The sequence below is a fragment of the Chionomys nivalis genome, chromosome 11 (assembly GCF_950005125.1).
Source record: "Chionomys nivalis chromosome 11, mChiNiv1.1, whole genome shotgun sequence".
NCBI classification, from domain to species: Eukaryota; Metazoa; Chordata; class Mammalia; order Rodentia; family Cricetidae; genus Chionomys; species Chionomys nivalis.
In genome coordinates this window covers 13,314,104-13,336,711 of record NC_080096.1, presented here as the reverse complement: position 1 = coordinate 13,336,711, position 22,608 = coordinate 13,314,104, and the positions used below count along the sequence as shown (strand labels likewise).

The 22,608-nt window shown below is 46.6% G+C and overlaps 1 protein-coding gene across 8 annotated transcripts in view; it reads left to right on the top strand.

Annotated features, from left to right (window-relative positions):
- Ubr4 (ubiquitin protein ligase E3 component n-recognin 4) overlaps positions 1 to 22,608 on the top strand; it is a 118,495-nt gene that overhangs the window by 45,400 nt on the left and 50,487 nt on the right. For 2 of the 8 annotated variants that reach the window (XM_057784319.1, XM_057784317.1), the window contains exons 41-64: positions 584 to 742; positions 1,126 to 1,278; positions 1,414 to 1,641; positions 2,673 to 2,830; positions 3,908 to 4,079; positions 4,434 to 4,635; positions 5,380 to 5,543; positions 6,004 to 6,220; positions 7,364 to 7,580; positions 8,314 to 8,346; positions 9,449 to 9,512; positions 9,814 to 9,948; positions 11,011 to 11,185; positions 11,928 to 12,011; positions 12,101 to 12,241; positions 13,238 to 13,359; positions 14,168 to 14,279; positions 16,637 to 16,767; positions 16,877 to 17,054; positions 17,423 to 17,527; positions 18,966 to 19,103; positions 19,556 to 19,730; positions 21,243 to 21,339; positions 21,893 to 22,000. In XM_057784319.1, coding sequence (XP_057640302.1) covers positions 584 to 742; positions 1,126 to 1,278; positions 1,414 to 1,641; positions 2,673 to 2,830; positions 3,908 to 4,079; positions 4,434 to 4,635; positions 5,380 to 5,543; positions 6,004 to 6,220; positions 7,364 to 7,580; positions 8,314 to 8,346; positions 9,449 to 9,512; positions 9,814 to 9,948; positions 11,011 to 11,185; positions 11,928 to 12,011; positions 12,101 to 12,241; positions 13,238 to 13,359; positions 14,168 to 14,279; positions 16,637 to 16,767; positions 16,877 to 17,054; positions 17,423 to 17,527; positions 18,966 to 19,103; positions 19,556 to 19,730; positions 21,243 to 21,339; positions 21,893 to 22,000 — 3,468 coding nt within the window. The remainder of the gene's footprint in view (positions 1 to 583; positions 743 to 1,125; positions 1,279 to 1,413; positions 1,642 to 2,672; positions 2,831 to 3,907; positions 4,080 to 4,433; positions 4,636 to 5,379; positions 5,544 to 6,003; positions 6,221 to 7,363; positions 7,581 to 8,313; positions 8,347 to 9,448; positions 9,513 to 9,813; positions 9,949 to 11,010; positions 11,186 to 11,927; positions 12,012 to 12,100; positions 12,242 to 13,237; positions 13,360 to 14,167; positions 14,280 to 16,636; positions 16,768 to 16,876; positions 17,055 to 17,422; positions 17,528 to 18,965; positions 19,104 to 19,555; positions 19,731 to 21,242; positions 21,340 to 21,892; positions 22,001 to 22,608) is intronic. The other 6 variants (XM_057784324.1, XM_057784323.1, XM_057784318.1 and 3 more) reach the window with 5 other exon arrangements.

Sequence of the window (22,608 nt, the reverse complement as noted above, 5' to 3'; positions counted from 1 at the left end):
AGCGCTGTTAAGTTGGGAAATGCTAGGTATCTGTTCTCTGTTCTTGCCTCTCATTGGGGCTGTTGTTTTAACCTTAAGTGAAAGTATTTATAGTCCTTAAAACATCTAGCTAACCCAGAAAGTACTTAAGGAAGCTTGAGGACAGTAGTGCATAGGAATTAATTATTTATAGTTGTTGTTGTTGTTATTAAATTGGTTTTTCAGTGTAACTGCCCTGGCTGTCCTGGAACTTGCTTTGTAGACCAGGCTGGTCTCAAACTCAGAGATCTGCCTGCTTCTGCCTACTGAGTGTTGGGATTAAAAGCATGTGCCACCACGCCAGGCTAGAATTAACTATTATGAAAAGATTTAGCACAGAAAAGTTGGTTTTGTTATTTATTTCTTTTGCCCTCACTGGGAGAAGGGCATGAATGACCTTCCATGTCTTTCTTTGGGGAGAATAGAGGCCAGTCTTCATCTAGACATGTTCTAAGCGACTTAATCCATAAAGCAGCCCAGTGACTCACACCCCTTCCAGGGCTTATTCTGGACTGTGAGGGATGGTCATGATACTAGGGCTAAGCAGGTGACTGTTCCTTTGCAGATCACAGTGCTACAGCTCTCTGCACTCCTGAAACAAGCGGATTCCAGCAAGAGGAAGTTGACTCTGACCCGCTTGGCTTCTGCCCCAGTTCCCTTTACAGTGCTGAGTCTCACTGGAAATCCCTGCAAGGAGGACTACCTGGCAGTGTGTGGGCTAAAGGTAAAATCCAGTACAGGAGTGACTCCCAGAGCTGTGAGCTCTGACCAAGTCTTTCCTGGCCTCAGCTTCACCTTCTCCTCCTCCTCCTCCTCCTCCTCCTCCTCCTCCTCCTCCTCCTCCTCCTCCTCCTCCTCCTCCTCCTCCTCCTCCTCACTGAAAGCTGAAAGCATAAAAGCTACTGGAATGCAGAGGTCTTTCTCTGAGCTCAGTCCATGTTTCCTGATTGCTCCGCTCTCTGTGTGTTCTGGAAACCTGAGTGTTTAGGCAGTCTGAGGTGCAATTTGGAGGCAGGGAATGTTAGGAAGGAAAGATGGGAACTCTGGAATGAATTACCCCACTTTACCAGTCACATTTTAACATTATGTTCTTTAACCCATGCCCAGGACTGCCATGTGCTCACCTTCAGTAGCTCGGGTTCTGTTTCGGATCATTTAGTGTTACATCCCCAGTTGGCAACAGGGAACTTCATCATCAAAGCTGTGTGGTTACCTGGTTCACAGACTGAGCTGGCCATTGTCACAGCAGACTTTGTCAAGGTAAATGATGCTGGCTTACTAGTTAGGGACTAGTTCATTTCATTAGTTAGAGTGAACGCCCATCACTATGAAGTTGCAGCTATCAGAAGTCACTAAGGTGATCTGAAAGAGATCACCTTCTTTGTCACCCTGCAGATTTACGACTTGTCTGTTGATGCCTTGAGTCCTACCTTCTACTTTCTCCTGCCGAGCTCAAAGATAAGAGATGTTACCTTCCTTTTCAATGAGGAAGGCAAGAACATCATTGTCATCATGTCCTCTGCTGGGTACATGTACACACAGCTCATGGAGGAGGCCAGCAGTGCCCAGCAGGGGCCCTTCTACGTCACTAATGTTCTGGAAATAAATCACGAAGACCTGAAGGTTAGAGGACATCTTGCCACTTCCTTCTGTTCCATATTTGATTTGTTTAGCAACTCCTCTGTTGTCTCCTTTTGGTTTCCTTACTTTTCTCGTGTGTGCAAGCATGTGTGCTTAGCTTCTTCTTACCTAATACCAAAATCTAAATCACTGAGACCATTCAACTGTAAGGTTCTTTTTTCTTAGGATCTGTAATCAGTTATGCATTCCCAGTGACAAGTCACTCCAGCACTGAGGGATTACTGAAGAAAAAACACCTTTCTAAAAAGTATCCTTATTATTTTATGTGTATGGGTGTTTCCTTGCTTGTTACCACATGCATCTGGCTCTGAAGGCCAGAAGAAGGTATCAGTCCTCTGGACCTGGAGTTACAGATCATTAATTATGAGCTGCCATTTGGATCTTGGAATTGAACCCAGGTCCCCTGGAAGAGTAACCAGTGTTTTTAACCACTAGAGCCATCTCTCCAGCTAGAAAAATTCTTTAATGATAGCACATGACCAATGGGTACTGCACAAAAGGGAACCGGCCCTGAACAGAAATCCCCATCAGCTTATATAGTTTCAGGGGCCCAAGTTACACTTGGAACAATTAAACATATTTTACAGAGACAGAGGTCCCAAGGTTTGGTTGTTTGGACAAATTGGGAGATTTACCGTGTAGAGTATTGTCAGTTCTCCTGAGACAGATCAGGGCTGCTTTTCCCAGGTAGCTGTTCACCAGGGTCATTCTGCCTACCTGGCGGAATTGTGTTCTTCCTGATAGAGGCCCATGTCCACCAGGGTCGTCGTCTCTAATCTGCACTGCAGAATCATTGCTCCTTTAGCTAGAATGTACTTTTGTGTGATGTAATATCTTCTAAGGATGCCAGTTTATTATAACCATCTCAACCTTCATAGGAAGCTTACTCGTAGAAGTCTCATGCTTAGGGTGTGGAAGTACCTTGTGGTGGTTTAAAGTCTTACCCCAGAACCTGGGTTTCAGCCAGTAAGTGAAATAAATAAATCTGCACATGTGTTTCTTTTCTCCTGCAGGACAGTAACAGCCAGGTGGCAGGTGGTGGTGTGTCTGTGTACTACTCACATGTGTTGCAGATGCTTTTCTTCAGCTACAGCCAGGGCAAGTCCTTTGCAGCCACCGTCAGCAGGAGCACTCTGGAGGTGCTGCAGCTCTTCCCCATCAACATCAAAAGGTGAGAGCAATCGTGGAATGTCAGCCTCCTAGACACCCTCCCTTCTCATCCTTACCCCTCGCCTCTCCTAGTGCCTCACATACTGGCTCTAACCAGGCTTGTACTACTCCAGTTGAGTATCTTTAAAGACAGACAGCCATGGTTGGCAAGTTGGGCTACCTGCTTGCTTGTTCTTCACCATGGAGGCACCAGGCTGTAAGACATAGCCTTTTAGGGACTGAAGAGTTTCACTGTTACACAGAGAGAAAACTTGTAGTCAAGGCAACTGGTGTGATTTTAACAGTGGCCAAGTTTCAAGGAGGAGACAGTGCCCATGAGGCACTGATCCTGCCCCCAAGACCCTTTCATTTTGCCTCCTTGAGAAGCCCCCTCCCTCCCCATAAGTAAATAGTACATCATTCCTGGGGGTGTGGCTAGAACTGGGGCAGGTAAGTCCATTCATCAATTTTCTGGATGTCAGAGGTGTGAGTTCTATTTAGGGAAGAAGAAGAAGAGGAGATTCAGAGTCTCTTGTACTCCTCATCTGCTACTGAAGAGCTGTTTTAGATCTGTAGGAAATTAACCTGCTTTGGAATGACATCAAATGGGCAGAAGAACAGTGTAGGACACCGTGCCATTCACCTTAGGCAGCCCTATGACCTTGGTAGTTGATAGTTTCAAAAGGTCACTTACTGGGGGGGTGGGGGGCGCTGGAGAGGTGGCTCAGCAGTTAAGAGAACTGACTGTTTTTCCCGAGGACCCGGGTTCAATTCCCAGTACCCACATGGCAGCTCACAACTGTCTGAAGACCCAATTCCAGGGGATCTGACACCTTCACACCAATGCACATAAAATAAAGTTAAATAAACTATAAAAAAAAAAGGTCACTTCAAGTAGCAATGTCAGTGAGGACTCTTGGGGGCACACACTGCAGTGATGGTAGCACACACATGACTCTTAGTAAACTGACCCATTGCGAATTTGACTCCTTGGCCAGGGATTCTGTTCTGAGTTTCATAGCTACTCATAGGATGATCCTTTTTAAGAAAGGAACTGAAAAATGGGGAGTGGCACCGTATCCACTTTTGTTCTCTGCAGCTCCAATGGTGGCAGTAAGACTTCTCCTGCCCTTTGCCAGTGGTCTGAAGTGATGAACCACCCTGGCTTGGTCTGTTGTGTCCAGCAAACTACTGGCGTGCCTCTGGTAGTCATGGTGAAACCAGACACTTTTCTCATCCAGGAGATTAAGACTCTTCCTGCCAAAGCAAAGGTCAGTGCCCTTCCCACGTTTCCTACTTAGGAATTTATTCTGTCTCTGACAGCTTGAAAATACTTTCCCATCTCATATTGTGCCACAAGTCCATAATTCTATCACTGGGGAGGCTGAAGCAAGGGAATTAAGAGTTTGGAGGTCAGCCTAAGCTACGTATTGAACCCCCATCTCAAGAAACAAACAGATGAAAGATGTCTCTTCTAGCTGCTGCCTTTGCTGCCCTTTTGCATCTCAACCCACCTGTAGAGCCTGAGGTTTTTGTTCCTTTGTGTGGCTCTTGAGCCACAGATGTGAGGACTAACTCAGTGTACCTCCCACCCCCACCCTGGCTCCCCTTTTTTCTTCTCCTAGATCCAAGACATGGTTGCCATTAGGCACACTGCCTGCAATGAGCAGCAGCGGACGACCATGATCCTGCTGTGTGAGGATGGCAGCCTGCGCATTTACATGGCCAATGTAGAGAATACCTCTTACTGGCTCCAGCCCTCCCTGCAGCCCAGCAGCGTCATCAGCATCATGAAGCCTGTGCGAAAGCGCAAAACAGCTACGATCAGTAAGGCCCCTGCAGACCCCGTGGGCATGGGTTCAGCAGTCTTCTAGACAGTGCACAGTAGGTCTCTGTGTTAGTCGGAAGAAGAACTGACTCTCCCGCTTGCACGCTTGGTGAGGTCAGAGACCAGTCCTAGCCAATTTTGTGAAACAAAGGCCCATGTGGCAACCACCATTTGCTACCTACTTTGTGCCAGCAGTTCTTGGTGCCCCATAAAGAATGTTATCTTCAGCTTTGGGTTTTCTTTGGGTTATGGAAGGTGGCTTACCTGTGCATTTGCTCTAATTGAAGGGTAGATCCCTTCAGTTGACTAGTTTCCTGCAGAATACTGTAGATGTTGTAGGTCTTGCTCCTGGCTGTGAGAGGACTTTGAAGAAGAGGAAGCATGATTTTAGGAGGGAATGATCCTAGCAAAGTGAAGTACACTGCAGGCATCATCGTGTTTCTTTAAATTTGTTCTAGAGATTCTGTGTTTGAGATGATGATGTAGCTTATCATCCTGTAAAGAAATAGATTCTGTTGTGTTATAAACTGTACTCTCCAGGTTTTGTGTGGTGGGTCACATGGTCAGGGGTGGTATGCTGGAGAGCTGATCTCAAGTAAGCATTGTGATGAACAGATGATGGCATCTCATTTGGTTATAGCAGATTATGTGAGCATGGGCTCAGTGTTTAGCCTTGGAAGTGAGAACAGAGGTACTAAAACCACACACCAGTGAACTCTGGCAATCTGACTCTGTCCCCACAGCTGCCCGCACATCCAGCCAGGTGACCTTCCCCATCGACTTTTTTGAACACAACCAACAGCTGACAGATGTGGAATTTGGTGGTAATGACCTCCTGCAAGTCTACAATGCACAACAGATAAAGCATAGGCTGAACTCCACTGGCATGTACGTGGCTAACACCAAGGTGAGGAGCACACAGGGCTGACTCACTTTCTGGGTTAGCACTCTTGTGACCATTTTTGTTGAACAACTCGTGTCTGTCTTTTTGGCACTAGGCTTGAACCCAGGTGCTCCTCCATTGAGCAGTTGGACTAGCCTCACATCTTCCTTTAGAATCAGATGTAGAATATGTACTTAGAGTTGCTCACTTCTGGTCAAATGATCCTTGAATAAATCAACATTCTTTCCACTGCTGAAGGTCTTGAGTCCCACCAGGCTAAATTTTCTCCATTGTTAGCAGGGTTACTGTGTACAGGACAACATGGGTTGGTTAATCTTTGGGTGGAGGACGCCTTACACTGCCTCTCTTCTTCCTTGTTCATGATACGATTAGGATGGAATTGAAAGAAGTGAGGTTTTTGCCTAGTAGCCATTAGTTGAGGCAGGATTCTGGAGATTTCTGACATGTGCTTTTGTCCTTGCAGCCTGGCGGCTTCACCATTGAGATTAGTAACAACAGCAGCACTATGGTGATGACGGGCATGCGGATCCAGATTGGGACCCAGGCAATTGAACGGGCCCCATCATACATCGAGATCTTTGGCAGGACCATGCAGCTCAATCTGAGCCGTTCCCGCTGGTTTGACTTTCCCTTCACTAGAGAGGAAGCCTTGCAGGCTGACAAGAAGCTGAACCTCTTCAGTAAGTGAGCCACCCAGGGCAGGCTGCAGCCTTCTTATTGTGACTAGAATAGATGGCCACTAGGTGGCCCTCCACTGTTAGAGAACCCCTGCTCCACATAAGTCTCCCTTATTTTTGAGGTGTAAGAGGTAGGCTGCCAGGAAAGGAAATTGCTTTTTTTCTTGTTGATGGTACTGGGAATTGAACCCTGGACTTTGTACATATTAGGTAGATATTCTACCACTAAGCTATATCACCCACCCTTTTTAAACTTTTTATTTTGGAAGAGGGTCTCCCATTCTATAGCCCAAACAGGCCTTGAACTTGGGATCCTCATGCCTTAGCCTTCTGAGTATCTGGGATTATAGGCCAGAGCCAGCAGGCCTATTAAAGGAATAGATGTGGTGGTAGTGAGAGGGCAGGCTCAGTTAGCTATTTGCTTTGGTGTTACATTGGCCTTATCGATGGAGACTGACAGATGAGATCAGGAAGCATGTGCTCTATCAACTGAACTATATCCCTGGCTCAAAGCTTTTTACGTGTGTAATTCATGCATGCATATATAGACAAGGTCTCGTGTACTCCAGGCTGTCCTTGAACTCATTGTATAGCTGAGGGTGACTTTGAACCTCTGACCCTCCTGCCTCCACTTCCTGAGTTCTGGAATTAGAAGTGTATGTCATAATATCAGTTTATGTGGTGTTAGGGATGGAACCCAGCAAGCACTTAAGTGAGCTGCAGCCCTAGCCCCAAGCTTTCTTCACACGTCACATGTCTCTGAGCCTGTGTGTTCTCTAGCACTTCCTGGCCACTTGGCTGAAGTTCTTACTCCTAGAAATAGTTGCTTTTGTGTGGATGGAGATGTCCTATACTCAGAACAAAGAAAGTGCTTAGAGTAAGGGCTGGGAGGTGGAATACCAGTGAGCACCAGAGGATCCTTAGAGTGATGCTCATGGTCTCCCCAAGTGGGAGACATCAGACTGTGGTCCATTGGACTGTTCTTGTACATTCAGCTTGAATGCTGCCAAGTGTCCCAACAGACACAGCTTCCAATGCTGAGACGGACGTAATTTACACCTGTGCCTGACTGCTGTGCTTTACCTTGGACGGTGGTGTGAGTGCTCTGTAAATATGCTTCCTAAAGGCTTCTCTTGCTTATTGCAGTCGGTGCCTCAGTGGATCCAGCAGGCGTTACCATGATAGATGCTGTAAAAATTTATGGCAAGACTAAGGAACAGTTTGGCTGGCCTGACGAACCCCCAGAAGAATTCCCTTCTGCCTCCGTCAGCAACATCTGTCCTTCCAACCTGAATCAGAGCAATGGCACTGGGGAGAGTGACTCAGTCACTCCAACTACGACCAGTGGAACTGTCCTGGAGAGGTACCAGTGTTGACAGGGTTTGACTTTAGTTCTTAACTATTTTGCACTGACTGCAGAGCCCTTCTATGTCTTGAGTCTCCCAAGCCTAATCTGTGATTGTCAAGTTCTCACACAGTTCCCTGAACATTCAGTTTCTCCCTAATATACATACAGAGGCTGGGAAATGGGCTCAGAGGTATCTAATGCTGGATCTCTGTCCAGACAGAAGCTTGGTCATTTACTTAATATTCCATAAGCATTTGGAATAGTCAGAGGCTGCAGACTAGAAAGTGTTTATACCCATGCTCTAGATTAGAATCCAGACTGCATCAACAGCAAGCATCCTCCCTCTGTGCCAATCGCATCATCTTCTCATCTTTCTCTGTGGAAGTTGCTACTCTGTGGTAATAACACTGCTAGCAAGAGAGGCTGCCGCAGCATCTTGCAGAAGAGTGCAGTGTCCTTAGAGCTCCCTACGGTGGCATTCGTCAGCACATGCTTGGCTTCTTTGTGCTGGGTGGCTGCTGGTTTGCCATGGTAGATGAAGCAGGTCCTGATGTAAGAGTGAGTTTCTTACATTGTAAGCCCTGAGATAGCCATGCTTGGAGTAGCTGCGTCCCACCAGCAGCCTCCCCACTTCGCCTTTCTTTTTTTCCCCTCAGTTCATATATCGTTTGCTTAGGATGTGTTTCTAGGTTTCTCTGAGCTTCACATTTTTTTTTTTCCTTTTTTTTCCCTTTGCTTCTCCCCCAAGTTCTGAAACTGAGTCCCTAACCAAGCTGGACCGGTTAGTATGCCCTGTTTCTTTTCTCTGCACGAGTGCGTGTGTGTCAGAGAGCAGCGTCCGCATTGGTGTGGCTTTGCGCTGATTCGCTTCTGTTCCAAGTCCTGCTACTTTCTGTTCTGGTCATTGCATGGCTGCAGAGCTCTCCATGTGTAAACTGGAGCCTCCCTGGGACTGTGAGTGCACCCTTGGTGTTGGCCACATCAGCCTCTCGGCTCTGTCTTCCTTAACCCATCCTTGCTGCTCATTCTGTATGACGGATGCAAAGGGATGGGGGTAGAAGGGCAAAATGCCCTACCAGTTCAGAAGCTCCTGGAGCTTGTTATACTTCCCTTTATCCCGTGCTTCCTCCATCTTCCCTCTATCTTTGGCTCCTTCCTTTATCCCTGCCCCTTTTCACTCTGGCGACCTTTTCAGTGCTTTCCTTTCCTGCCCAGACCCCAACTGTTAGGGTGATGGTTGTTTCACTGTGTCACTTAAATTCACAGGAGTAAGCCTAGAGCATGTTATCTGATAGATACTATTTAATTGCTGAACTTACTGCTTCTTCCCTAATGGAGAAGTTCCATGTTCTTCTTTTGAATGTTCCAGTGACATGCATCTGAAAATGGTTTGTTTGCTCCTGTACTTAAAACCCATAGGAAATGCCTGTGTGCATTTTCCTGGCTGTGTAAGCAGAAGCCTAACCTTAACATTGCCAGTGTAAACAGATGGCTTTAAGTTCTCCCTTGTGCCCCCCTTTGCCCACTGATCTCTGAGCACCTGAGCCTCGGGCACTGTTGCATCAAGACTTAAGCCCATCTCAGGATCCCTGCCACAGGCAGTAGAAGGAAGCACTTTTATCCTCTTTGAGGAAGAAAAGCCCTGTCTTTGAGTGACGGATTATGAACATGGCCTCAGGTTGATCTCCGAGCAGGAGCCAGGTTTCTTCTGGCCTGTAACACAGGGAGTGATATGCACGGCGCCTGTGGCAGGTTTTATTGTGCTTTGATTTTGTATTTGGCATTCGATAGCTGTCCCCAATGTCCTCACAACTACAGCTTGCCGGGCTGACATGAGCAGAGGATGCGTGCTTGTACTCAGGCCAGGCTTTCTGTCTCCCCAGGCTGGTTGTGAGTTCTTTGGAAGCCCTGGAAAGCTGCTTTGCTGTTGGCCCAATCATCGAGAAGGCAAGTTATTTCTTCAAAGCACACAGGAGCTTTCTGAAGAGGCAGGAAGTAGGGTTGTTGGCTGAGGCCCTGCTGCCTTGGTGCGTAAGAATACTGACAGCACAGTCTTTGATTTTGAAAGCATCCCTGAGCTCTGTACCTGTTTCATAGGAGGGTTGTAGTTTTGAAACCTTTTTTTCTGCTCTTTCTAGTCAGTGGTGGGTAACCTTGGCTGGCCTGAGGGAGGAAAGGGAGAGGGCAGACTAGGGGGCATTCTGCACTGTTGAGGACTGAGTGATAACCCTGCTGTCTTCCACATCAGGAGAGAAACAAGCATGCAGCCCAGGAGCTGGCCACTTTGCTGCTCTCCCTGCCAGCACCTGCCAGTGTCCAACAGCAGTCAAAGAGCCTCCTGGCCAGCCTGCACACCAGCCGCTCAGCCTACCACAGCCACAAGGTAATCGTTCCTGCTCTGGGAGGCCTTCTGTAGGAATGGCAATTGTCCTGACAGGGAGTCAAATAGTTGGCTCTTCGTTTGTAAAGCAGGGCCCTAGTGGAGTAAGCACGAGGAAGGAACTCACACTGAGATTAGAGCCAGTCCCAAGTTTCTCACAAGAGATGTATACTACTCTAGACCAAGAAAGCAATCTAGTAGGCCACTGGCACGTCACTTTATTTTTCTATCTCTCTGACAGGATCAGCAAGTTTTAAAAAAGAGAGTGAGTATGAGTGACTGCTTCTCCATGGGAGAATGCAAAGGTTAGGAATGTGCCATAGGTGGTTAATATCCTGTCATTCCAAGCCCTCAGCTGTGGGCTGGGGTGAGAGGCATGCATATGTGGCAGGGGGTTGTTGCATGAGGGTTATTGTTGAGCCTCAGAGGGTCTCATTATCTGCTGAAGGAAGTAAGCTGGGCCTCTTTGGGTAGATGGGAAATAGGACAGTGCAGACCAGTAAGAGGAAAGGTACTGGGGCACGGCCAGCCTGGTGTTAGTGCCTCTGTCCTTTAACATCAAGAGCTGAGTTCAGCTTCCCAAGGAAAGGTTGTTTTAGCTGCATCATCCATGGATAAAGACCCTGCTGAGAGATGACTGCTGCCAGAGAAAGTGATGGGCTACTGTAGTTCTGTTGATTGAGTAGATGTTACTTTCCTGGTACACTGTGAAGCCAGTAATGTGCTTGTTGACTTTTGTTTGTCTTTTGTTTTTCAAGACAAGGTTTCTCTGTGTATCAGCTTTGGATGTCCTAAAACTCACTTTGTAGACCAGGCTGACCTTGAACTCAGATCCATCTGCCTCTGACTCCAGAGTGCTGGGATTAAAGGCATGCGCCGCCACCACCTGGCCAATTGTTGACTTTTTAAGACTGTTGATTTTGTATCAAGCAGTTGAGCATTGGGTCGCCTGAAGATGGGTTTTGATAGCTAGTGACAGCTCTTAAGAGAAATTTCCAGCCCTCCATGTGATTTAGTGTCCTGCCTTTGCTTACGGTTGACCCTCTGTGACCCTGTGTTTTATAGGACCAGGCCTTGCTGAGCAAAGCTGTGCAGTGTCTCAACACATCCAGCAAAGAAGGCAAGGACTTGGACCCTGAGGTGTTCCAGCGGCTAGTGATCACAGCTCGCTCGATTGCCATCATGCGTCCTAGCAACCTTGTGCACTTTACGGAGTCCAAGCTGCCCCAGATGGAAACAGGTGAACTTGGCCTATGTGGCTGTGGTCCTGAGACCTGCTTAATGCACCTTCTTTGCCCTCTGTGGTGCTCTTCCTGCTCTTATTGGTTCTGATGACAGATAATCTGTTCCCTGTGTTTTAACTTTGTAGGGTCTCTGACATTGTCTCATTTTAACTAACCTGACCATCCTTGAATTTGCTTTTAGTGTTCTGTATCTCAGCTAGTCTGTTGTGAAGTTAGTTATTCCAGGGTGAAGCTGAGCTTAGTTTCACCCTGGTGCCACAGGCAGGAATGGAATTTTCTTTCACTGTATCTCTTTGTAGAGGGGTGCAGAAGGTTATGCTTTTTGGGTGAAGCTGAGCTTGGTTTTGCCCTTGTACCTGGAGGCAGTGTGCTGTGTGCTGTGGTGCTATTCTGGCAGTAGTACTTTGTGTGCAGTGGCTTCTCAGTGCTTCTTCCAGCATCTCTCCTCACACTGGCTGGCTATGGCTCGGTCCCAAACCTGACTTGACATCATCATTAGAAAGAGCTTGTTGATGCCTCTGCCATCCCCCATCACCTGCGTGTTCCTGTATGCCATTGCTTTCCTGTCTGTCCTTCTAACGGTACAATCTTGCAGTCAATCTAGAGGAATCTCAGACATTCCCCTAGGTTTAGTCAAACAGTTGGAACAGGCATCTTTGACTCTGCTGTAAAGATCCGAATGCTCCCCTCTCTGTCTAATTCTAACACACAATGTTTTCTGTGATGTTCCTTTCCCAGACTGTTTTTTTCCCAGATGTGCCTGCTGGAATCTAGGGATAGTTGGCATATTGATTGGGGCCCCACTTGAAACTCCCTCCGCAGGCAAGCTTCCTTGACCTGAGTTAACCTTAAAACAAATTAAATTCTGTCTTAGATTTACCATCGTTAATAATTTCCTTTCTCCTGCGTAGAAGGACCAGATGAGGGGAAAGAACCGCAGAAGCAGGTGGAAGGAGATGGCTGTAGTTTCATCACTCAGCTTGTGAACCACTTCTGGAAACTCCATGCTTCTAAGCCCAAGAATGCCTTCCTGGCACCTGCCTGCCTGCCAGGTATCATGTTAGCAGGGTAACAGGGATTCTTGGATCTTGATACTAGTGAACTAGCTGTAAGCCCTTCAACAGTGTGACCTCCTCCTCCAGAGCAGTAGCACAGAGCCATGTGTGAACTCAGTGCATTGGGAACTAGCAGTGTGGTAGGCAGGTGTGTGTGTGTGCCTTGTATATATCCTCCCTTCTTGTGGGATTGCACTGTTGACATGGGGAATAATGTCATGACAACTCTGATTGTTATTTAAAAACAAAGCATTCTAAAGACTTGAGCCAGTCATGGTAGTGCATGCCTTTTATATTAGCACAGGCAGAAGCAGGTGGATCTTAGCGAGTTAAGGGTCAGCCTGGTCTACAAAGTAAAGTTCCAGGATAGTCAGGGCTGCTACACAGAGAAATCCTGTTTTTTGTTTTGTTTAAAAAAAAAAAAAGAAAGAAAAAGACAGTTCAGAAGGTAGGAATGTAGTAGAAACAGCCATGAAAAGTGTTTTTATTCCCATGCTATTGTTGCTTTGGTTCTCTTACCTGTCACATTCTTCAAAGTTGGGGGAAGAGGTAGGACCTATAGTCAAAGACAAGAGTAGATACCCCCATTGTTGCTTGAAGATCACTTGAGACCTACACCCTCAAAGGCGCCTGTCAGAGATCTACTTTGTCAGTACCTCAGGTTTAGGGGAGCATAAGGGTGTTGTTATCTGCCCACCTTGAGGTTCCCTGCCTTGTCTGTGACTGTCCACATTGATTCCTACTTCTTCGGTACAGGGTCTGCAAGGGCTTTTGAGGACTTTCATAGAATTGGCAGACTTAATAAAAGCAGCCCAGCCACAGTTGGGCTACACCACAGCGTGTTTTATTGGTTTGCTTTGCTGTGTCTATGCCTGATTTTTGTCTAGCTGCCTTCAATGTGATGAGGATTTGTGCTTTTGTCTCAAGCTTTCAAGGTCTGGGGTTGTTTTTTTTTTTTAATAGATTTTCAGATGATCCTTTTCTTCCATTTAGGCCTCACTCATATTGAAGCTACTGTTAATGCACTGGTAGACATTATCCATGGCTATTGTACCTGCGAGCTGGACTGTATCAACACAGCATCCAAGATCTACATGCAGATGCTGTTGTGTCCTGTACGTATCAGCACAACCCCGGGTGCCTCTGCTCAGCCTGGGAGTATGTGGAAAATAGCCTGAAGTATCCAACATAATGAAATCAGATAGACTTAAAATCTGCTGGGAGAGACTGGAGAGGTGGAAGGGCTCAGTTTCCAGAAACCACATGACAAGTAACAACTGCCTGTGACTCTTACTCTCTTCTGACCTCCTTGGGCATTGTATACACATAGGTGCACAAACCTACATGCAAGCAAAATACCACACACACACACACACACAAATAAATCTTTTTTAAAAAATTAATGGGAGTCAGTAATTGCTAACAGCAATAAAAGCTGTACAGAGTGAGGCTGGGAAGGGAGGTCCTTCTTTAGTTCTTTCTTCCCAGCGACACCTGCTGTAGGGTTACTGCTGAGTAAAGTAAGTACTGCTGAAATGAATGCACGAATGACTGTGTTACTGTGCCTGTTCCTGAAGATAAGTGTGAAAAGTGCTGTTTATGGCATGGAGCAAAGAGGAACGTCAGGGCTTGATTATCTGATGAAAAGTCAAAGCTCATTTGTAGAGAGCCAAAGTGGCTTCAGGATCAAATGGCCTTTCAGACTGTCCCCAGCAGCTAAAAGACAGAAAGGTGGTGAATGGTCTTACCATGTCAAGTCTGGAGAGGCTGGCCTGCGCTCCATCCTGCTGCATTTGGCCAGGAGGACGCAGGTGAGAGTAGACAGACTTCTGCCTTATGTAAGTGGCTGACAATAGAAGAAGGTGGAGTCACTGCTCATGTTGATGGAATACCTGAGCTTGACACTTTCCTTTCAAACCCTAGGACCCTGCAGTGAGCTTCTCCTGCAAACAAGCTCTAATTCGAGTCCTAAGGCCCAGGAACAAGCGGAGACACGTGACTTTGCCCTCCTCCCCTCGAAGCAACACACCAATGGGTAATGTGAAGTCTTGGCTTTAGGTTGTACTCCGGGTGGGCCAGTGGGCTCAGAAAGAAGGTACAGCTTTGGGATATGCACTCATGTAGACCAGGGTCTTTTCAGTTTTCTGTTCCTTTAATATTCTATATAGTAGGGTGGCATATAAAAATGCATTAAATAGAATAAAATAAGGCCAAAACCATGGGAACATAAAGGTGCCATGATAACATGTCCAGGACACAGCATCTAATTACCAGTTTCCATGTGGTTAAATGAAGAGCTTGCATTTGGGTGAAACATCCTCGAACCATAGGAAAAACATGTAAAAGACATTTTAAAAATCATTGTGGCAGGCTAGAGAGATGGCTCAGAGGTTAAGAGCACTGGCTGTTCTTCCAGAGGTTCTGAGTTCAGTTTCCAGCAACAGCGTGGTATCTGATGCCCTCTTCTGACATGCAGACATAGTACTTACACGCATTAAATTAAAAACAAACAAATAAATAAATATTTTTAAAGATCACTGTGATGTTGAGGTTGTGGGAGTGGGCTGAGGGTACAGAGACTAAATTTAAGGCTAGCATGGTCTATGTGGCAAGCAAGACCCTACAATCAAGAAACCAAAGGTCTTGTATGTAATTGTTAATAATTAAAACAAAAAGCATTGCTATTGAGTATGGTGGATTGCCTGTATTCTTGTCACTCAGAAGGATGATAAAGCAGAAGGGTTCGGTGTTCAAGGCTAGCCTGGGCTATCAAGTGGAATGACAAGGTTCAGTAGTCATTGAAAAGCCTACTGAACCTGACAACCTGAGTCTGAGCTGATTTGTGGGACTTGTGGTAGGAGGAGAGGACTAATCACTGTCGTGGTCCTCTGATCTCTACATGTGAGCTATGACACACCCCACAGAAAATAGATAGATAGTAGTCACAATGACTAAACATTAAATATATTTTATTTTTTATTTAGAACAAAACTGCTTTTCATAACACTCTCATTAAAGGTCCATTGTGTTGCTTACAAGCAGAGCCCTGAGTGGACTTATTTTATGACGATGCTAATAATAGGCAGCAAATGTCACAGACTTCCTTCATGATGTGCCTGCATGGCTAAGTGCCACACTTGAGAAGAATACAGAGATATAAGTTACAATAAGTTTAGAGATAATGCGATATATTGCTGTTCTAACTAGGAGTTAGTATAAAAACTTATGAAATGCTTTATGAAATGCTTTACGTTTTGTGGTGCTGTCTTTGAAATCTAGTGTCTGGCTTCCCCTGGGAGTTTGTCAACTTGAACTAGCTATGTCTCAGGTGCTCAGTAGCTGGTCCCTAATATGGTACAATCCTGTCTTCTTTTGCAGTACTGGAAATTGAATTAGGCCTCATGCATGTTAGACAAGTGCACTACCATTGAACTGTATTTCCATCCCACAGTGCATATTTTGAGGAATGTATATGTCTGTAACTTTCAGGCACTCTTCCAGAATTAAGATTTATTGTGTGAGGGGCTAGGAGGTGGCTCATCTGGTAAAGTGCTTGCTTTGTAAGCACAAAGACTTGGGTCTAGACCCCTAGCATTGGGAAAGTGGAGATGGGCAGGTGCTTGGGCTGACTGGCAGCCAGTCACCCTGAGTCAGTGAGTGCTGGGTTTAGCGAGTGACAGGGAGGGCAACTGACATCTACCTGGCCTCCACACCCACAGTATGGGAAATTAGAATTTCTAAGAAAGAACTTGCTTTAGCAACTCAGCAAGTGGAAGACAGTCCTCCATCCTTTTCTAACAGTCTGAAATCTCACCGGGGCCTCCTGCTTGGTAGAGGGCTTTCCATAGCCTTACCCCAGACAAGGAATCTGTTAGGACCTGTCACAATGGCCTCAGTTTCCAGTCTATGGCTTCAGATTTCAGTCCTGGTTTTGGCTTTCTCATGGTGATTGTGTAGTTTGAATTGCACAGACCTGTTTAGAGAATGAAGTTCTAGGCTGCAGTGACAGGGACGACAGTATTCTTTTGAGTTATTCCCTGTCCTGTCAAAGCTCTGTCTTCTGAGAATGGAGCCTGTAGGGCCTGTGGTGGTTTATTTTCTGTTTTTTTTTTTTTTTTTTTTTTTTTTAAATCCTTTCTCGTCTATAAGAATCTTTTCCTGTCAGACGGACGGGGGAAGGGGGATGGGCTATTACTGCCAACCACCATCTTCTCTAGACCCTATTAGTTGCAAGGAAGAAGAAAAGTAGGCCTCCAGTGCAGTGCCTACAAGTTTGCCCTCACAAGTGGAGGGTGCCAGCTGGGTCTTCTTTAGGCTCCCGTGCTATATGACCAGTCACACTATATGTCACTGAAGGAGTGCCTTTAGGTGACTGGGATTTCTTTGACTCAGGAGACAAGGATGATGACGACGATGATGACGCAGATGAGAAAATGCAGTCATCAGGCATCCCTGATGGTGGTCACATTCGTCAGGAAAGCCAGGAACAGAGTGAGGTGGACCACGGAGATTTTGAGATGGTGGTGAGTCTGGTGGCAGAAGACAGGAGGAGGAGCCTCCAGCTCCTCTCTTGTTCCTACTCAACAGCTTTACTGTGTGTTGGGAGACACTGATGAAGTTTTCTCTCTGCAGTCTGAGTCGATGGTTCTGGAAACAGCTGAAAATGTCAACAATGGCAACCCCTCTCCCCTGGAGGCCCTGCTGGCAGGTGCCGAGGGCTTTCCTCCCATGCTGGACATCCCACCTGATGCAGATGACGAGACCATGGTTGAACTAGCCATTGCCCTGAGCCTGCAGCAGGACCAGCAAGGTAGAAGGCAATGCCAGGAACACAGCAACCTTGCACAGGAAAGAGGGCGTGGCAGTTACTGATACCCTGCTGACGTAGCTTGTCCCCAATTGGGGGAGAGGTTGATCTGGGTGAGAGCTGCTCAGAGGTACAGGTGGAGAGTGAGGGATGGCTCTGACAGTTCAAGACTGGAAGCCAGTCTCATAGTTACTGCTGGTTTGATTTTGGATGGGTACATCTTGAATCTGTAACTAAACTTGGCGGGTAGACGGCAGTGGCCAAGACGGGTCATATGCTGGTGTTTGGACTCCTGAGGGCAGCAGATGGCCAAAGCAGTGCTGTGGATGGGGCTGAAAGGATGCTGTGCTCACTCTCCACTTGTTTCTCAGGCAGCAGCAGCAGTGCCCTGGGCCTGCAGAGCCTGGGACTATCCGGCCAGGCACCCAGCTCTTCCTCTCTGGACGCAGGAACCCTCTCTGACACCACAGCATCAGGTAACTGTCCACAGCAAGGAACTTGGCTCAGGGCCTCAAGACCCTGCAGCCCTGTTCAGTGCTGTGAGAGTGTGACGGGCAGCTGCTTTGACAGGCCATCCTGGACTTCCTGCTTCTGCCTCGGCTTTAGCCATGTGCTGTGGAAGGCATAGTGCTGCAACTTGGCATCAGCTTGTGACCCCACTTCCTCACACTTTGCATGCTGCCTGGCTTTGGCTGATACTGAGAGATCCGGGGAGCATCATGTTGGCTTTACAGTTTTGTGCTAGAGTTCTAACATGTTAGACAGTATGGAAAGAGATGAGAAATAAAGCTATACTTTTAGCTCTAAGCCTTCATTTGCAAATCGATTAAACCCATAAGCAGTCAGCAATGACCTGTGAGCTTGGGAGAGAGTTTTTTTGGCCATTCAGTCTCTAGGAAAACTTCACTTACGTTGTCTTTGTTTTGAGTCTCTTTCCTAGCCTGATAAAATTCCAGATAAAGAGTTGGACCAAACTGTGGGTGGCAGCAGCACATGGGAGAGATCCTTTGAAAATCAACCCAGACATGAAGGGATGAATTCTTGTTCAGACTGCTGCATCCCTGCGTTTGCTTGTTTTCTTTTGGGAAGGTTAGCCTGCTTAGATCTGAAACAAAAAGCAAACCAAAACAAAAAAACAGAGTGGCTGTCCCTGCCTGCTGTCATGGCTTTTTGCTTCTCTGAGGTCTCTTCAGTTGCTCTCACTTCAGGCTTTAAGGGTCGTGGTTGTGGTCGTGGTGTTGTGTTGGTCGTGTCTGTCATGCTCTCTGGCTGTCTTGGCTTTCCTCCCCTGTGTATCTCATCCAGCATTTTCCTCCTGTCTCAGCTCAGCCCTGATCCTGGATGCTGTGGCTGTCTCTGGGGAATTTCCTTGCTTCATTATTAGCATCTGAGGAGGAGGATGAAGAGGTGTGAAATTTTCTAATGAGCTCTCCTCTGGGCCATTTAATTAAAAAAACAAAAACAAAAGACAAAAATCAGTTGACTTGAGCTCATGACTAGTGATTTCATCACAGCAGATGGATTGCTGAGCACACCTCGTTGAATTCTGTGCTCTGAATGACAATGGCTAGTTTGGATCTCTCAGTAGGTGTCAGTGACACCTCGACAATGGTGACCATGAAGCATTCAGCTAGAAAACTCATTGTCCATGTCACAGAATCTTACAGAATCTGCACATGCTATAACAGTGAAGGAAATGCCCAGTGTACTGGGCTTTCACTTCTGTCTGAGAGCTGTTGGCAGTGCACCCTGTAGAGTGTCTGTTCCCTTCGTTGATCAATTGGCAAAGCAGATCTTGCCCTTTTTTCTGTAACCTCAGGACACTCAAACTGCCTTGTGTCCTCTGCAGTGTGCTGTGATGCTTTCGCCCCAAGGAGGGGTCTGTACCTGTAACAGCTCTCGTTACTCTCTCAGCTCCAGCCTCAGATGATGAGGGCAGCACTGCAGCGACTGATGGCTCCACCCTGCGGACCTCGCCCGCTGACCATGGCGGGAGTGTGGGCTCAGAGAGCGGGGGAAGTGCAGTGGACTCTGTGGCTGGCGAGCACAGTGGTAATGTGCCCGGGTGTCTTGATCTTCTTTGGTCTTGGGGGGGCAGGGGTGGCAAACAAGGTAGGAAGGTCCTATGATTGCTTTCTGCAGAGTTGTGGGGACTCACAGAGTCTGGTGGAGTTCATTTGACCTTAGCTGTGGAATGTCAAGTGTTCTGTGACTAGAGCTCAAATTCAGTGGCTAATATGGAAGCCTCCTAAGGGAATTCATTGTTAAACAAGCCATTCTCCCAGTACACCTACTGTGAGGTTTGCACATGCTAGCAGTTTCTGACCTGAGGCCAAGGGCATTTTTGCAAGTTGCACAGGTAAAATCTGAAAGGTTTCAGGTGGGATCAGGATCACACCAGGGTTCTGCCATCCTTCATGAAGCTGGAAACTGTCAAGAGCTAACATTTTCCCATTACAGCCGACCTTGGAAACTGATGTGCTTCTAATATCATTTCCCTCCAGTGTCTGGCCGGAGCAGTGCATATGGTGATGCCACAGCTGAGGGGCACCCAGCTGGACCAGGGAGTGTCAGCTCAAGCACAGGCGCCATCAGCACCACCACTGGGCACCAAGAGGGAGATGGCTCTGAGGCAGAAGGTGAAGGGGAAGCTGAAGGAGATGTGCACACTAGCAACAGGTCAGGACCAGCCTGTCACTGACACCAGGCCTGCTTGAGCATTCAGAACTGGGAGATAGAGTGGTGGGTGCTAAGACTGTGGGTTTCCAAGTATTAAAGGAAATGAAAGCTGCTGGTTTCCTCCTAGCCACTGCTGACTTGAGGGTGCTGTGCCTCCCAGAATGCTTTGGGAGTTGGACTGTGCTGCTTTGGCTAATGTCTGGCTGGAGCAGCTTTTGAGGGCTTGTGGAAGGCTGAGTGTGTTTTTTTGTAGTACTGTATTTCTTTTTCGGTGTTAAGTCAAAACCCACACTGCAGAGTATGAGTTGTAGTAGTCTTGCTGTACTAAGCGAAGCTGTGGGGAAGCCTGGTCATAAATTAACCCTTTCTACCGCTGGGCTTGGTTTGCTAGTGTTTGTTAAGGTCTGGAAGTTTTCTTTGAAATGTCTGTATCATGATCTTTTGGCCTCATAAAATGAGTTCGGGCTAGTTTCAGTTTTCTTATGTCTCTCATAGATTTTTAGAAAAATTTACCAGTAAAGATTGATCTGAGTCTGGATTTTCCTTGAGGAAAGATTTAAAAAAAAAAAAAAATACAAAATTGCCCGGCAGTGGTGGTGCACGCCTTTAATCCCCGTACTTGGGAGGCAGAGGCAGGTGGATGTGGATCTCTGTGAGTTTGAGGCCAGCCTGGTCTAGAGAGAGAGTACCAGGACAGGCTCCAAAGTTACACAGAGAAACCCTGTCTTGAAAAACAAAAACAGATGGGGGAGGGGGAGGGAAATGGGAGGTGGTGGCGGGGAAGAGGCAGAAATCTTCAATAAATAAATAAATAAATAAAAACAAAAACAGAGAGAGAGGAGAGAGAGAGAAAAAAAAAGAAAGATAGGAATTTTTTTTGTGTGTGTGTGATAGAGAATTATTCTTTTTGGTTTTCAAGACAGGGTTTCTCTGTATAGCCCTGGTTGTCCTAGAACTTGCTCTGTAGACCAGGCTGAATTTGAACTCACAGAGATCCACCTGCCTCTGCCTCCCAAGTGCTGGAATTAAAGGTGTGCACCACCACCACTCAGCTATTTCTGTGTCTTTATAAATCAGTCTAGGCATTTTGTGTCTTATGTAGAATCTGTTTATTATGTTAAAGCTGTCAGTTGGGCATAAAGTTGTTCATAACACTTTAAATAATAATAATAACTTCTATTATTATTTTGATAGTAATCATAATTTCTATTATTATTATTGCTTTACCCTTGGAAGAGAGGATCTCTCTAAGTACCCACAAGTGGTGGCCTGGAGCTCCCTCAGAGCCCAGGCTGGTCTCCCACTCAGATTCTTCTGCTTTAGTCTCCTGTGTCCCAGGATAGATTACAGGGATATGTCACTGTGCCCAGCCTTAGTTGCTTACCATGTTAGGCTTATTTCTAAGTGTCCAGCTCCTCATTGGCCCCAGTGGCGGAGGCAGGAGCTGTATTCTTCTGGATCTTGTTTATATGCCATTTCATGTTCCCTGTACACGTTTCCTTGGCTTTTCAGACTGCACATGGTTCGTCTGATGCTGTTGGAGAGATTACTGCAGACACTACCCCAGTTACGAAACGTTGGGGGTGTCCGAGCCATCCCATACATGCAGGTATCTCTCAATTCTCCTGGATCTGCTGTGTTACTGTTAGGCTACCCTAGGACAGTACACTTTTTCAGAGGCCTCAGAAGGCTGGTGTTAAAGTTACAAAAAGGATGGAATGAAGCCTGAGCTGCAAGTTGCAGCCCTTCAGGTTATAGCTGTGGATAGGGGATGCCCAAGGACGTCCAGCTAGGTGACTGACAGAATTAGAGCACAAGGCTTTTCCTGACACCCAGTCTGCGTTTCTCTCTATTCTCAGTACTAGAGTACACTGCTCTCTAATTCTCAGATCAACACAGTATCCTCTTTCACACCACTTTGATTGGCGTGTTACTCGATAGTTTTATAAAGTTTTTTCAACGATGCCCCAAATGGCACAGGTCAAAATTTGATTTTTACAACCCTGAGCACTTAAACTTGGGCAAACCTTAGAATCTAGAATTATCCCCTGCATCTCAGGCTGGGCAGAGAAGTCAGCAAGGTCAAGATTGCTTCATGACACACATGCTCTACCATTCTGCCTTGGAAAATTGGCTCTCTGTGTTCACTCTCTGCCTGCTAGGTCATTCTGATGCTCACAACAGATCTGGATGGAGAAGATGAGAAAGACAAGGGGGCCCTGGACAACCTGCTCTCCCAGCTCATTGCTGAGCTTGGCATGGACAAAAAGGTAAAACTCGAAAGGTATGAAGAGCAGGGATTAGCCAGGAGTCTTTTTTAGGTTCTTCCTTTCCTAGGGGAACTTCCTCTGGATTCTAGTTTCATTTCTGCTGCTGTGACAGAAGCAGCATTAAGGGAGAAAGGATTTATTCAGTTTACTGATCAGGTTATAGTCATCACTGCAGGAAAGACGGGAAAAGCAGGGGACAGGGTGAATGGATACATGGTAGTGCTCATTAGCTTTCTGTGTGTCTATAGGTAAATGAAAGGAGGGAGGGAAGGATTGGTGGCTAGAGGGATGGATGGATGGATGGATGGATGGATGGATGGATGGATGGATGGATGGATGGATGGAAGGAGGGAGGGAGAGATAGAGGGATGGATGGATGGATGGATGGAGAGATAGAGGGATGGATGGATGGATGGATAGGTAGGTGGAGGAATGGATAGGTAGAGATAGATGGATAGAGGGATGGATAGATAGAGAGATAGATGGATAGAGGGATGTGTAGATAGGGAGGTGGACAGATAGACACACACACACCCCAGGCATGGTTTCTTTTCATAGCTTTGACTGCCTTGACCTCTTAGGCCAGGTGGGCCTCTGTTTTCTCCCTG